This window comes from Trachurus trachurus (assembly GCF_905171665.1).
Source record: "Trachurus trachurus genome assembly, chromosome: 6".
Classification (NCBI taxonomy): Eukaryota; Metazoa; Chordata; class Actinopteri; order Carangiformes; family Carangidae; genus Trachurus; species Trachurus trachurus.
Genome location: NC_139897.1, coordinates 24,810,477 through 24,824,425, shown reverse-complemented (window position 1 = coordinate 24,824,425; position 13,949 = coordinate 24,810,477). Strand labels below are relative to the sequence as shown.

The window sequence follows — 13,949 nt, the reverse complement described above, 5'->3', positions numbered from 1 at the left end:
GAGTGATGTTAGTGAAAGCTGTTATGAGGATGGATCCACTGCAAATCGATTGAAGGGAATCTGTAATCATTTAAGTGTTTGTACGCACTTCATTTTTTACCTTCAGGTTTGGCAGTGTTAAGATCAAGTAGTGGTCAGAAACGGCACGGTTTGGGATGGTTATACTGGAAAGCACAGGTCCATTATGTATTATTATTAAACAGCAGGCTCAGCTGTTCAACCTGCCATCAGGTTTACTGTAACAAATATCATGCTGTGATAAATCTCAGAAATAACACTACCAGCCAACAACCTCACTCTTAAACCAACACATATGGGCTTGTGCGCCTGTTGTGTGTGGTTAGTTAAGGTAAAGATGTTCATACCACAAGTGTTGCTGGAGTTGTACTATGTTCTCAGACTGGTTTCCTTTGTTGTGCCAGTTTACCTTATGATTATACTGTACCTTACCAATCAATAGTAAATAAAGTCACATTTCTAGCTTGACATTAGTATAAGCATCCACCCTGCCCCTACTACAGCAGCCCAATCTCTTATTACACCATCATTTCATCACCAGTGTGAACACCTGAGTTGGTTCTCCATCCTTTACTTTTCTTAATGCAGGCATTAAGGCAAAAACATAAACCACAAACATTTTATTTCTGTCTCTTTTTTTTTTTTTACCTGAACTGTTTATCTTCTTATTTGTTTAAGTTATTTATACTTTGGTTTTATTTAGAGATCCAAAGAAGAACTCTGTGGCTTGTACACACTCTCTACATTTCTCTTTCCTGTGTGTGTGGTCTGTCTTTCCCCCTGTTTTAGGGTCGAGCTTGTCCTCTCAGAGGAATTGAAAACATGAGATACTCAATTCAAAATGTTAGATGTTTTTCATAATAAACATGTATGAATTCAGCCATTTGTGTCTGTCCTTTTTTCCCCCCTTTTTACATTGGATCACCCTCTCTAACACCAATCAATCACTCAATCTGCAATTTGTTTAATTTTACAAATTACACTCATGTAATTGTTACTACTACTACGTGCAGGTTGTTGATATCACAATGTCTGATATTGAAATCAATATCCGTATGGGTGTGTTCCTAATGCCATTAACAATGGCTGCCAGCGCAGCATGACAGTCGGTCAATAATCACACTACCACATAGAAATGGAATGATTATTTACATCTGTGCTTTTCCTGCTGTTGACATTTACTGGAGGGAAAAAGCCTGAATTTGAAATTATGTGGCTGCTGATCTAAAGCCTGCAGCCCAACCAGCCCCCTGGTGGACCATGCATCCAACGGCCAAATTACTCCTGACATTTACTAAAGGTGAAAATTATTTTGAGCATCTAATGCTTACATATTTCAAAAGTTTGCAGTTACCAACCTAGTCTAGGCTATATAAACCTGTATAATTGTATTGGCCTATACGGAGACCTGCATCTCATTCTCATTCTCATCTATCTATCTATCTATCTATCTATCTATCTATCTATCTATCTATCTATCTATCTATCTATCTATCTATCTATCTATCTATCTATCTATCTATCTATCTATCTATCTCTATAAGAAATTAAAATCTGTGGATGGAAAAAAAAATGTATGTGTGTGTCAAACAGATGAACATCTATCTACAAGTGTGGATAGGCTACCATGTGTGGAAAAACGATGATGTTATAATAATTTGACTTAGCTATCTTAGGGCTGGCTATAATAACATAGGCTATTATAAACAATATTAAAGGTTGAATATATAGAATCTTTAACAATATTAAAGGTTGAATATATAGAATCTTTAACAATATTAAAGGTTGAATATATAGAATCTTTATTAAAAGCTATATTTAAAAAAAATAAAATAAAATACACCCACGGGGCGTTTTGAGGGGTACAGAATGAAAGTATTGCTTTTCCATAGAAAAAAATAAATAAAAAATAGTCTGAATTAACGTCAGATTAATAAATTATGATGTTTTAAATTTGTTTATGTTATTATTTGTTTTAAATCACATTCACATACATATATTTATATAAATAAATACTATAAAATATAATTTAGGTAAAGTTGACCAAATCGTCTTTTTGCACTCGGTTTCTCTTGGGCGACTGTGGTCAGCTGACCGTGACGTCATCACGTACGCCGAGAAACTGCGACGTACACAGGAAGTTGAATTTATCAGCTGATCCTGCCCTGGCTGTTGTTGATGCCCTGAAGTTGCTGTTGTTTGGACACTGTGTTGCTCTTATCTTGCTCCTCCACAGTCCTCCTGACAACACAAGAAGACGCATTAAAAAGCCCACCGAGAGAAAGAGAGAGGGAAGAAGACAAAAAAAGGGAAACACGGTGGGGGCAATTCAACCGACCGACGAGTTGATGAGTATATAACAAGCGGGGGGGAAGCAGCGTCTCATCATCGCGGTCGAGGACTTTGAATTTGCGCACTAGCAGCGACAGAGGAGAGAGCTAGCTGCTGTTAAAGCTTGAAGGAAGAAAGAAAAAGAGAAACAGCAAAGGCAGCCGACGTGCAGCAGCAGCTTTGGACGTGCTTTCTTTGTTTTAACGTCGTGCCAGTAACTGAACACACACAGTATTAACATTTCTGTGTCTTAACATTTAGAGTTGTTGTGTTTTTCCTTTGCTGCTGCTGCTGCTGCTGCTGCTGCATATACGTTATTTATATTTATACTTCAAACTGCCAGTACGCCACACACACACAAAAAAAGGGGCAAGTAGCAGCTCGTCAGCTAACGTTAGCCCCTCCATAGCGCAAAGAAAGAAAGAAACAGTGTTGTTGTAATAATTGTTTTTGCTTTCGTAGCCGTCGTTAACAAGAGGCAGATAACACGGTGTGTTTTGTTAACCTGTTTTGTCACTGGATCAGGTGCTTTGTTTTAGTTTTGTCTCTTAGGTCTGTTACAGGACGGGACAACACCGCTGTTTAAGTGTAGCTAAAGCTGAGGTTCACTTATGATATTGAAACCTGTTGGACAATTTTTTTAGTGTGTGTGTGTGTGTGTGATTTATCTGCTCGTTTGTCCTTGAATTTTTTTTTTTGTTCTTGTTTCCGTATCGATTTTTGTTTTAGAAACCACACACACATACACATACACACACACACACACACACGAAAACAAGCAGGAGGTTAACTGACAGCTGGCCTTGTGCGTTTTAAGTTTTGCTGACAGGTTGCGTAATTTGTTTGTGTGCAAGCTGTCAGCCTCTGTGGGTAACTTGTTAGATTGTAATTTAAAACGTATGTGTTTCTGCGAGCCTTAGGTGTCCAGCCTTTGGGAATATCATTTTAAATATTTAACATTTTGTCATCATTTTGTCTAGCACCTTTTTTTTTTTTTTTTTTTTTTTAAATGTCAACAACCCATGACATGTGATAAAGAGCTCACTAGTTTTTTTTTTTACTGTACCTTCCAGGCTGAGTAGCTGCTTGATGCTCACACGCTGGTGCGTTTTGTGGCTTTAGAAAGAGAAGTTATGAATTAAAGTAGCATCATAAACTATAGTGACTAGTGAGTACTGTAATCAGGGAGAGACCGGCAGAGAGTAAGGGTCCCTTTGGAGGGTCCCACTGTGTCTTGAGGTGAGGTGAGCTGCCCCCCCACTTACTTCTTGCCAATGCTGGATCTGGAAGTGGTGCCTGAGAGATCACTAGGAAATGAGCAATGGGAATTCGCCTTAGGTGGGTGTCATAACAACATTTGTGTTTGTAAAACCACATTTGAAATGATTTTCCTCGCTGGTTAATTTTTACTATTCACTGTTGATCCCTAAGGCTGAATAAGGAAAATACTGTTGCACTCATTTCATTTGAATGTGTGTTTGCATGTGTCTGTGTTTACAGGGATGCCATTGGCCCAGGCCATCTCTATTCTGCAGAAACACTGCCGCATCATCAAAAATGTCCAGGTGCTATACAGTGAACAGGTAAGATGGCCGAACTAAGTATTACATGATCTCTCAGTCTCTCTCACACACACACAAACAAAACAAAATAATCTGCTTGTGTAAGAATCCCACGTTTAGGTCTCCAGCCAAGTCCAAGTTCTTTTCAGATAAATTACCTCAGCACATTAGCTGTAAATATAATCAGAGAGTACTGACAGGTTAATAATTTATCCACCTCTTGCTGCAGCATTAGTGTCCATCTTTGTCTCATTATGGGATATTTCTTGTAGTTAGTTGATGCTATCTGATTTTATTTTCAACTCAGCCTTGAACTTGCAGACGGCACCAGCCTGTTTTTAAAGTATTTCTCTAGATTCAGTAGTTATGAAATCGCCAAGGTTGTTTTATAAATGCTGTCTGATCGTGTTGCAACTTGAAGCAGTGGTTTATATTAACATAAATAACATCTATCATATCACGAGAAACTGTCAGTGACACCTATAGATATGCAGCGTGTCCCGTTCTATCTGATTGTCTGGCCATCTGCATCTCTGTGCATCTCTGTCCCCCCCCCTGCCTGTCTGTTAATTAATTTGTGTGTTTATCTGCCCCTTCAGACGCCACTCAGCCATGACCTCATACTGAACCTGACTCAGGATGGGATTAAACTGCTGTTTGATGCCACAAATCAGAGACTCAAGGTGACAATTTCTTTCTTTTTTTTTTTTACTTGGTGGCTCAGGTGGAAGAAAAAGCAGCAGAACCAGTCGTGTGTTACCACTATGGTGTTAACACACACTAAGTGTTTGCAGTAGCTGCCATTAAATACAGTATTATAAGGTAGTATATAGAAGTTCTTAACCTATAATCATTTGTACCTATGAGTAACTTCAAGTGTATTATAAAGAATGCAGTTAGGGAAGAGTGTCATTGTTCTTCTCGTATGAACTGTCTGTGAGTATCTGGGTTTTGTTTTATTGTTAATTTAATATCTTGTATGGACTGATTTTACATGGCTGCCACCTTGGCCAGGTCTCTCTTGTAAAAAAAAAAGTATCTCAGATCTCAGTGGGATTTCCCGGTTAAATAAAGGTACATAAATAAATATAGTTGTAAACATTAGAGAGGAGCTGTAGGGAAGATTGTGCGAACTTTAAGTTGCACAATAGGTATGAGAGAGAGCTGTGGTATTTCTCCACAGTTAATTAGCAGCCACAGCAGCAGCAGCTTACCACAGCTGAAAAACTGCTCCCACCTCTATTTCCAGATAATTAACAAAGATATTAAGACTCCCTCGCCCCCCCACTCCCCCCCCGCTCCCCTGGTTTAATGACATTGAACTCACCGTTTGTTTTTCCTGCTCTAACGCTCTCCTTCTCTGTGATCTGTGACAGGTGATTGAAGTGTACGACCTGAGCAAAGTGAAGTTGAAATACTGGTGAGTGGAAATATAATCCCAAAGTAATAACCTGTTGAATATGATAGGTGATGATGATGATGGCCATGGTTGTTGTTGTTGTTTCGCTTCATGTTGCCACGCAGACTATAGAATTACTAGAAGCCATAACGACGACGACGACGCCTACTCTGCAGCTACTTAATGGATGATGTTCACCTGCATTAACCACTGTAATGTGTGTGTGTGTGTGTGTGTAGGATTGTCTATGTCCACTGACAGTGCCTCCTCCACTAATGCAGTCCGGTGCTGTATGAATAATATTAATATCCTTAATGCTGACTGACTGACTTGTGTGTTTATTGTGTTACAGTGGAGTCCATTTCAACTCTCAGGCCATTGCCCCCACAATAGAGCAAATAGACCAGTCGTTTGGAGCCACGCACCCTGGAGGTACTTCACCAAACAAAACACACTCACAAATGAAGCAGCGTTTTGTCTATCTTGACCCTTTGAGCTTTTAAAGTAACATCATCATCGTCCTCTCTCCAGTTTACAATGCTGCAGAGCAGTTGTTCCATCTCAACTTTCGAGGACTCTCCTTCTCCTTCCAACTGGACTCTTGGAACGAGGCTCCAAAATACGAGGTGAGAACTTTTTTTTTCTCTTCATTGATTTGCTTGTCACGCCGATTAAAGAAGAGCTGAGTGGTCGTTTCTTCGCCACCTCGTAAATTTAAGTGATTACCATTTGCACGGACAGCCGGAGGTCAAGCCCTCGTGTTTTGCTCCGAGCACGTCCCCCCCCCCCTCCCCGTCAGCAGCACGTCATGCTGTTTCATCGTCTTGATCGATATTTGCTCGGCTGGATGAAGATGCCAAAATGCATGTTGAGAATGATTTTTTTGTTGTTGCTGCTCGTTGAATCTTGGCAACAAATTTTATATTTTTTTTTCTTGGATGCTTGTGCTAGATAGAAAATGCTGCCTGATGTGATCTTCATCACACCACAGTAACACAACAACAGTATGGCGTCTACAAAAATGCACCAAATACCAGTTCCAGTGTTATCCTGTTGAGATGTCAGACACTCAGTGTTATGTAAGCAGGAAATCTCCTCTCTGCAGTGGAGAGTTTGGGGTCCTGTGTTTACTCAGGTAGCATAGATTCATTATTAAATTCTCAGAGACGATGGAGATACTCAGCAGTGATGGTTGAGATTTTTCCTGCATGTCTTTTTAAAAAAGCAGCTGGATATAGAAAAGTGTTTTTTTTTTTTTTTTTGCCTTTGTGGCTTTGTCTTTGAACTGAGCTCTGTATAATTAGACGGAGCCTCTTGTTGGATGCTGTACTGCAGCTGTGGATGTCTTGGGTGGTGTATGTCATGAACCAGCTGCTCTGACATCTGTCCCTTTCTGCAGCTCGCTACCGCTGATGGCTTCACTGCTGCTTTTTACAAGTTAGATTCACCTCAGCTGACTTTTTGCAGTGTATATATCTCATCTCTTTATGTTAGCTGCCTGCTACACCATGTAATGCTGCACCAACAACATCTGCGCTATTATAGTATTGATTATTTAATTCACCTTCCCATCCACCCAGGAGCTGCATAATGAACTGGTTGAATGGATTTGTTTAAATTCTCCAGAGCAGCAGCTTGTGCTTGATGCGTGCATGTAAGAACGCGGTAAATTCAATGTCTAGTCCAAGTTATAATATGGATTCTTTCTCAAAATCTCCAACACTGAGCTGTTAAACACTCCTTGTTTGACATGAGTGTGTCTGAGACTCTGTGGAAGCCGAGCCATGTCGCAGTAACATATTGCAGTTTATTTCCTGGGATAATTATAGTATAAACTTTGTCAACTTCTGTTTGATCTAATGAGATGAAATTATCCGTTCATTTAATTTAAATCGTATTTATTTTTGATTCATCAGTCTTACTATAAACTTACATTCATATCTGCAATTGACATGATAATAGATTGATACTCAGCGTGCGTATATCCACACAACATTGTCACAGAAATATCAAAATATTATGTTGTATTGATTTTTTCCCCCCCACGTCAACCTAAAACCTCTAAGTCTTGGCTCTAAAAATCAAAATTAAAATAAACAATCTGCAGTTGTTGCCTCGATACTGATGAATGCGCTGCAAAAAATCAGAATAAATGAATAAATGAACCGTCACTAAGAGGAATAGATGAATCACAGTGAGTGTTGATTAGCTGCTGCACCTCTCTCAGATTAAAGGTTACCGTTTGATAGAGACTTAAATTAGATTGACTTGGTTTTTCCCACTTGAACACAGGTATGTAGGTCAGTCACTGTGTGTTATGTGACACTTGACACCTCTGTGCTTTATCATCTTTTTATCACCTCTTTCTCTACATGTCAAAATAGTTTCCCCGTTTTACCTCGTCTTTATAATATGTCTGTTATGTCTGGACACACAAACACAATGTCTGTCTCCCAGTCTGGTACTACTCCCAGTTATTTTGCCTTGGCAGCCTAACTTTGCCCTGGGTTTGGCCTCCCTGCAGATTCCACACGGGGCCATGGTCAAGAGGATGCACATCTACACTGGCAACAACCTGCAGGAAACAAGGTGCACACACACGCACACACACACACGCTGTTGTGAAGGCTGCACATTACTTAGAAATAACATAATACAATAGAGAGATAATAGAAAATGTTTAGAAGATTTTAATCTCATATGGTGATAAAAGTGTTTTGTGAGCAGTAGATAAAAAGCGGCTGCTAATGTGATAAGCCAGCCGCCACAGCTTTGATGGCTGTTGACTAATATAATGGTGGTTTGGTTTGTTGTTGTTATGTGTGTATATATGAATTATGATGCTCCTATTAGGCCAAAGACAGAAACATTACATTTTTAATATGTGTGCTCTATTAATATAAAATACAAACCCTCAGGTTTATAACAGGCACAACCACCCCCCCTCTCCCAACCCTATTTCCCCTCTATTTCCTCAGAGCTCCAGTGATGCCGTTGGCTTGTTTCCTTGGCAACATCTATGCAGAGTGTGTGGATGTCCTGAGAGATCGGGCCGGACCTCTGGGGCTCAAGCTCCGCCTTCTCACTGCAGGTAACATATGTCTCTGCATCTGTGTGTGTGAGTGTGTCGAGGAACAAATGGGACTGCAGTATTAAAACAGCAAAGATGGAAGAAACACAGAATAATGTTTCTGTAGCTAACACAGACTTATCAATTATTAGTCAATCACTTAAGAGCAGAGTAGAATAGAAATACTTTATTGTCTACCTTTGCATGCAACGACAGAAATTTGTCTTTGGCTTGCATCAAAACACATTTATAAAAAAGAAAACAATTTATAACATCAGCAGCAACCCATTAAATAATTTACATTCAATTATAAAAGCATAAATATAAAGTGCATTATACAGCAGTGCATAAAATCATACAGACCCAGGTCAGAAGCCTGAGTTCATGTCCACACCAAACATCAACATGAGATAAAAGTTTGACTGTGTCGACATGAGCCAGAATCTCAAAGGATTCAGATGGAGGATTTGCTCAGTATTAAGAAAGTGTTAAGTGATGTAGCTGGATGGTTAAAAAAATGAAAACACAAACTTTTTGGTTTGGTTTTGTTCCTAGAAAACAGAGAACACAACTTACTGTAGCTCAGTATTGATCACAAATTTCCCTAAACTACACAAGTTTGTATAAAAGTGTCACAAAACAGTTATAATTACAGCTAAATTATGTATAAATTCAATTCATAGTCAAATATGAAGTGGAAATGATGAATAAAAAATGTATAAATACAGTAGCTTAACAGAATATAGGTTAAATAAAAAACAACAACTATATGACTAAGCACCACTATAGCTGCTGTGTCTTGGTTCCTTCTCTCTGATCGTTCTGTGATGTGTGGGTGCAGGTTGTGGCCCCGGTGGGGTGACTGATGCTAAAGTGAGGTCTCTAGAGAGGAACATCTACTTCGGAGACTCCTGTCAGGACGTACTGGGGGCTCTGGGGTCACCACATAAAGTCTTCTACAAGTCTGAGGACAAGGTAGGAGCCCTTCAATCACATCACGTGTTCTTATTATTATACCTTCACATTAAAAATGATCAATCGTCTATCATTCGGTTCGGTTTTCTCCTCCCATCTTGATGCTCATGAACTGTTTTACCCCAGACCCACTTTAACAGTTCCACTTCTCCATAAACTGTCATTAAAAAACAATCTGAATTGTTGTGAATTGTTTTTTTTTTCTTTCAGATGAAGATCCACTCTCCATCTCCTCACAAGCAGGTTCCGTCTAAATGTAACGACTACTTCTTCAACTACTTCACCCTCGGAGTGGTACGTGAGCTCATCCCAACACATGATGTCCGAGCGTATTATGTATTGTCGTTGCAGCTGTGGCTATACTCGGGAACAAATGAACTCACCTTAGCATATTTGAAGTAATTCAGAAATGAAGCCATAAAGTTAAGACACCACCTACAGTGTTTTCTGTTCATGTTAATGCACTTCAATCTGATAACTCCTGTGGTTGTGCAGCGATTTGTCACGTTGACATTTAAATGAAACCTATTCAGCCTGTGTGAGTGACCCCGTGGGTTACCGTCTCTCATTTCCCAGGCCTGTTTGTTTGGACAGTCTGGTCTGAGAACGTAAACAAGATGCAGCCGCTGTTTAGATCCACTGATCGAGAAAAACTTCAGCTCTGTCTGTCACATGGATGGGTGTGGGGGCGTAGTCCTGCCTCTATCTGCAGTAACTCACCCACTGTTTGCAGCAGATAGGACTGTAGAGAGCATGGTGTAGTCTTGATTGTGTTTTATTTGTTATTTTTACTCCTCAGGATATCCTCTTTGACTCGACATCTCACCTGGTCAAGAAGTTTGTCCTCCACACCAACTTCCCTGGACATTACAACTTCAATATGTAAATATATCCTAACAAATTGTTTTCCCTCTTGTTTTTTTCTCTGACCCAGTTTCCTCCACAATAGTTGACAATATTAAGTCTATTTTTACTGCAGCCTCTGTTCCTGCTTTTGATTGTGTTTTGCGTGTCCTCACAGATATCATCGATGTGACTTTAAGATTCCACTAGTCATCAAAAAAGGTGAGACACGTCTTTTAGTCTCGGGTTCATCTCTTCCTCTCTCATCTGTTTGTCTTAATCCTCGTCTCATTTACTCTACGTCTGTCTCTTGTTTTGTCTCCATCAGAAGGAAGTGATGCTCAGACAGAGGACGGCATCTTAACCACCTACAGTAAGGTCAGTCATGGATGGAGTTTATAATAACACTTACAGTTTCGCTCATAAGTTTACATACCCTGGAAGATTTTGTAACTGTGCACCCCTCAATTTCCACTTTTATGAGAGCTTGAACACTGCTGATTGGCATTCTCAAATCTTTGGATATCTTTTTATCTCCTTTTTATGTTTTATGAAGTTGAACAACCTCCTCCCTCAGGACTTTTGACAGCTCTTTTGCTTTCCTCGTGGCTCAGAATCCAGCAAAGTCAGTGCAGCAGTGGATGAAATGTGCAGGTGTTTGTCAAGAACCCAGAATCTCATTGACTTTTTATTCACAGACACTAATTACAAGCAATCAAGTTACCCTGAGTAGCCATTTAAACCTGTCAATCTGTGTGTATATTATCAGGGTAAAACTTTGAGGGTATGTAAACTTTTGATCAGGGCCATTTTGGTGGTTGCACTTATCATTAGGATTCAAAAAGATCAAACACAGTTGTGTGATAATAAATGGCTTCGTCCAGCCACTAACTCTGAATAAAAAAAAAGTTTTGTTGCATTATCAATTATATTTTCTGAAATGTAGCCAGTATTTCACAAATTCTGTATATTTTGGTAGATGTCTGTCAGGTTTTGCCACAAGATGCCACCGTGGTTGGATCACAGTGACCTGACATAACCTTAGGATGCAAAACTTAATTTATTTCATGCCTTGTATAGTATGAAATATGTATATTCTATAACGTTTCACAGGATATCCAAGTATTTCTTGACTGTTCACAGAAGACAGTTGGATTCCAGTCTGTTTTACTGTTTGGCAACGACAGTCAGAAAGTTTTGGATCAGCGGAGCCTTTTATTGGCCCCAGACCTGTGAATGTGGAGACGAGTCCAAATTCAGTTTTAGTGGAGCTGGATGATGTGACTTCTGTTGTATATTATATTGAGTTTCATGTTGCTACACAGGAAGTAATATAAAAGTCCTGACCCGTGATTTTTAAACAGGTCGGTTTGTGGTGAAACCAGCGCTGACTGTTGATAGAAAGTTTTTTTTTTTTTTTCTTGTGCTTGAGTCATCTGTTAACTCCCGGTTTCTCTTTAGTGGGATCAGATTCAGGAGCTGCTGGGTCACCCGATGGAGAAACCTGTGGTGCTGCACAGGTAAAGTATGACACACACACACACACACACACACACATACATACATGCTCTGGCACATGCACAGATACTGGAATATAGATTTACACTGCTAAATGATTCCCACATCCCCAGGATCCTTTGTGAAAATGTCTCAGCGTTATTTGCAACTACATTATCCAAACTCTGTATGAGTTTCTGTATGAAATGTATTGTAACCAGATGTTTGGAACAGTGTCCAGATTGAGCGTCTTTGTCGCATGCTTGTGTTTGACAGGTCCTCGTCAGCCAATAACACCAACCCGTTCGGCTCCACCTTCTGTTTTGGACTGCAGAGGATGATCTTTGAGGTGAGAACACTTTGGTCTCTGTGGGTGTAGCTGGTCTGGACAGTGTGTACACAGCTTTAAAGAGGAACTAAGCAGGATTCTTCCCGTGGCTATGCAACATTTTTACCTTAATTAAAAAGCTCCGGAGTAATTGTGATCGTTAACTACATGGCTTGTGACTTGTTATGAGTGAGAACGGAGGCTCTCTGCCTTCCACCTGGCGTCTCATGGCTGAAAATCAACCTGGCAACATCAGTGTAGTTACTCGGCCGCCCAGCTCTCGTCTCTGCAGACCACGACACAAACGCGCTCTGTGACCCACAATCTTTTGTTTATGACGGTTAAGACTACACAAACACACATGTCGTAACATCTTATATGTTATGTAACATTATCCACCGCTCCATTTATGGATTTTTTTGTTGTAAACAAATGCACATGGGCGAGAAGAGCGTAACCAAAACAGCGGAAAAGCGACCGAACTTGCATAGTTCCCCTTTAATTGAGAAACGGCACACAGGTTGTCTGAATGGCTGCATCACACTGTGTAAGACATCTCTGTTACTGCTTTCCAAAATTTACTGAGAAACAACATCTATGACATTTTCAGTTCTCACTGTGATGAATTTAAAGGGATAGTTCAACATTTTGGCAAATTGCTCCATTGCCATAATCCCTATTATAGTCATAACAGTAGGTTTGTTACCTTTAGTTGTCGGTGCAAGCTATTTTTAGAACGGCGGAGCAGAGCCGCAAGCTGCTCAGAGCTACGCTACGGTGGTTGTGACCTGCACATTCACCACGCTATGAGATAATAACAGAACTTTACCAGACAGAGTTGTTTTAGAGGTAAATTCATGCAAAACCGCTGATGCGCGTTTTTCGCGGCAGTTTTTCAGCAAGCAGTCTCTGCATTTACCTCTAAAACAACTCTGTCTCGTAATGTTCTGTTATTATCTCATAGCGTGGTGAATGTGCAGGTCACACCTTGTCCACCAGAGCGTTTTGGAGTTGTTGGATTGTGTATTTGATGAGTTTGATGAGGGAAACCAAGAAATCCCATGAGCCTCCGTAGCGTAGCTCTGAGCAGCTTACGGTTCTGCTCCGCCGTTCTAAAAATAGCTTGCACCGACAATTAAAGGTAACGAACCTACTGCTATGACTATAGGGATTATGGCAATGGGCCAATTTGCCAAAATGTTGAAGTATCCCTTTAAAACCTAGACATGATATAATGATTAAAACGGTTATTACTGTTGTTTCTTTTGTACTTATGATCTGTGTCCTTCCTCCCAGGTGATGCAGAATAACCACATAGCATCAGTGACGCTCTACGGTGCTTCTCGGACCACCAGTCAAGCCCGACCCGAGTCCAGCAGCAGTTCCCACTGAACGAGTAAAAAAAAAAAAACCAGAACCACATCCCATTCTGGCCTGTCCTGAATCTAGTACCTCTACTGACTGAACTTTTAACCCAGAGCCAGATTCTTAACCAAGCAGACCTAACCCAGAACTACAAAGTCATTCTCTCGCTCCAACAAGAAGCCAAGATAACTGAGAAACAACCAAATCACACCCGATATTAATCCGCTTCTCCTTCGTGGGGGTACTAGGATTTAACCTTCCAATCAGACGCTCCCAGCCGACACGGTCGAACCCTACCCTTGAATATCTGAATCTAGTAACGCGGTCGCATCGCAGTGCTGGAGCATTGCTGCTTTTGAAACTAAAAACCAGTGAGATTATTTCCACGAGTCGTGTGGGAAAACCTTACTGTGGTGCTGCGAGAAATCTGCATCCTGGTAGAGCTCAGCTGTTTCCTGTCCCGCCCGCCCGCCCGCCCGCCGTCGAGTGACTGCATCCGCCCAGGTCAGGACCACACAAGAAGAAGAGTTTGTGTCCCGACTGTACAGTTAGTTTGGACAG

At 40.5% G+C, this 13,949-nt stretch overlaps 1 protein-coding gene across 1 annotated transcript; it reads left to right on the top strand.

Annotated features, from left to right (window-relative positions):
• Window positions 1-2,198: 2,198 nt before the first annotated feature.
• phaf1 (phagosome assembly factor 1) lies at window positions 2,199-13,949 on the top strand. Its single transcript, XM_083973078.1, has 16 exons — window positions 2,199-3,687; window positions 3,850-3,932; window positions 4,511-4,594; window positions 5,288-5,331; window positions 5,663-5,742; window positions 5,842-5,936; window positions 7,835-7,899; window positions 8,289-8,401; window positions 9,222-9,355; window positions 9,566-9,649; window positions 10,155-10,237; window positions 10,377-10,420; window positions 10,527-10,576; window positions 11,660-11,718; window positions 11,972-12,044; window positions 13,320-13,949. The coding sequence occupies exons 1-16, from the start codon at window positions 3,624-3,626 to the stop codon at window positions 13,413-13,415; spliced, it is 1,251 nt and encodes a 416-aa protein (XP_083829204.1). The 5' UTR covers window positions 2,199-3,623; the 3' UTR covers window positions 13,416-13,949.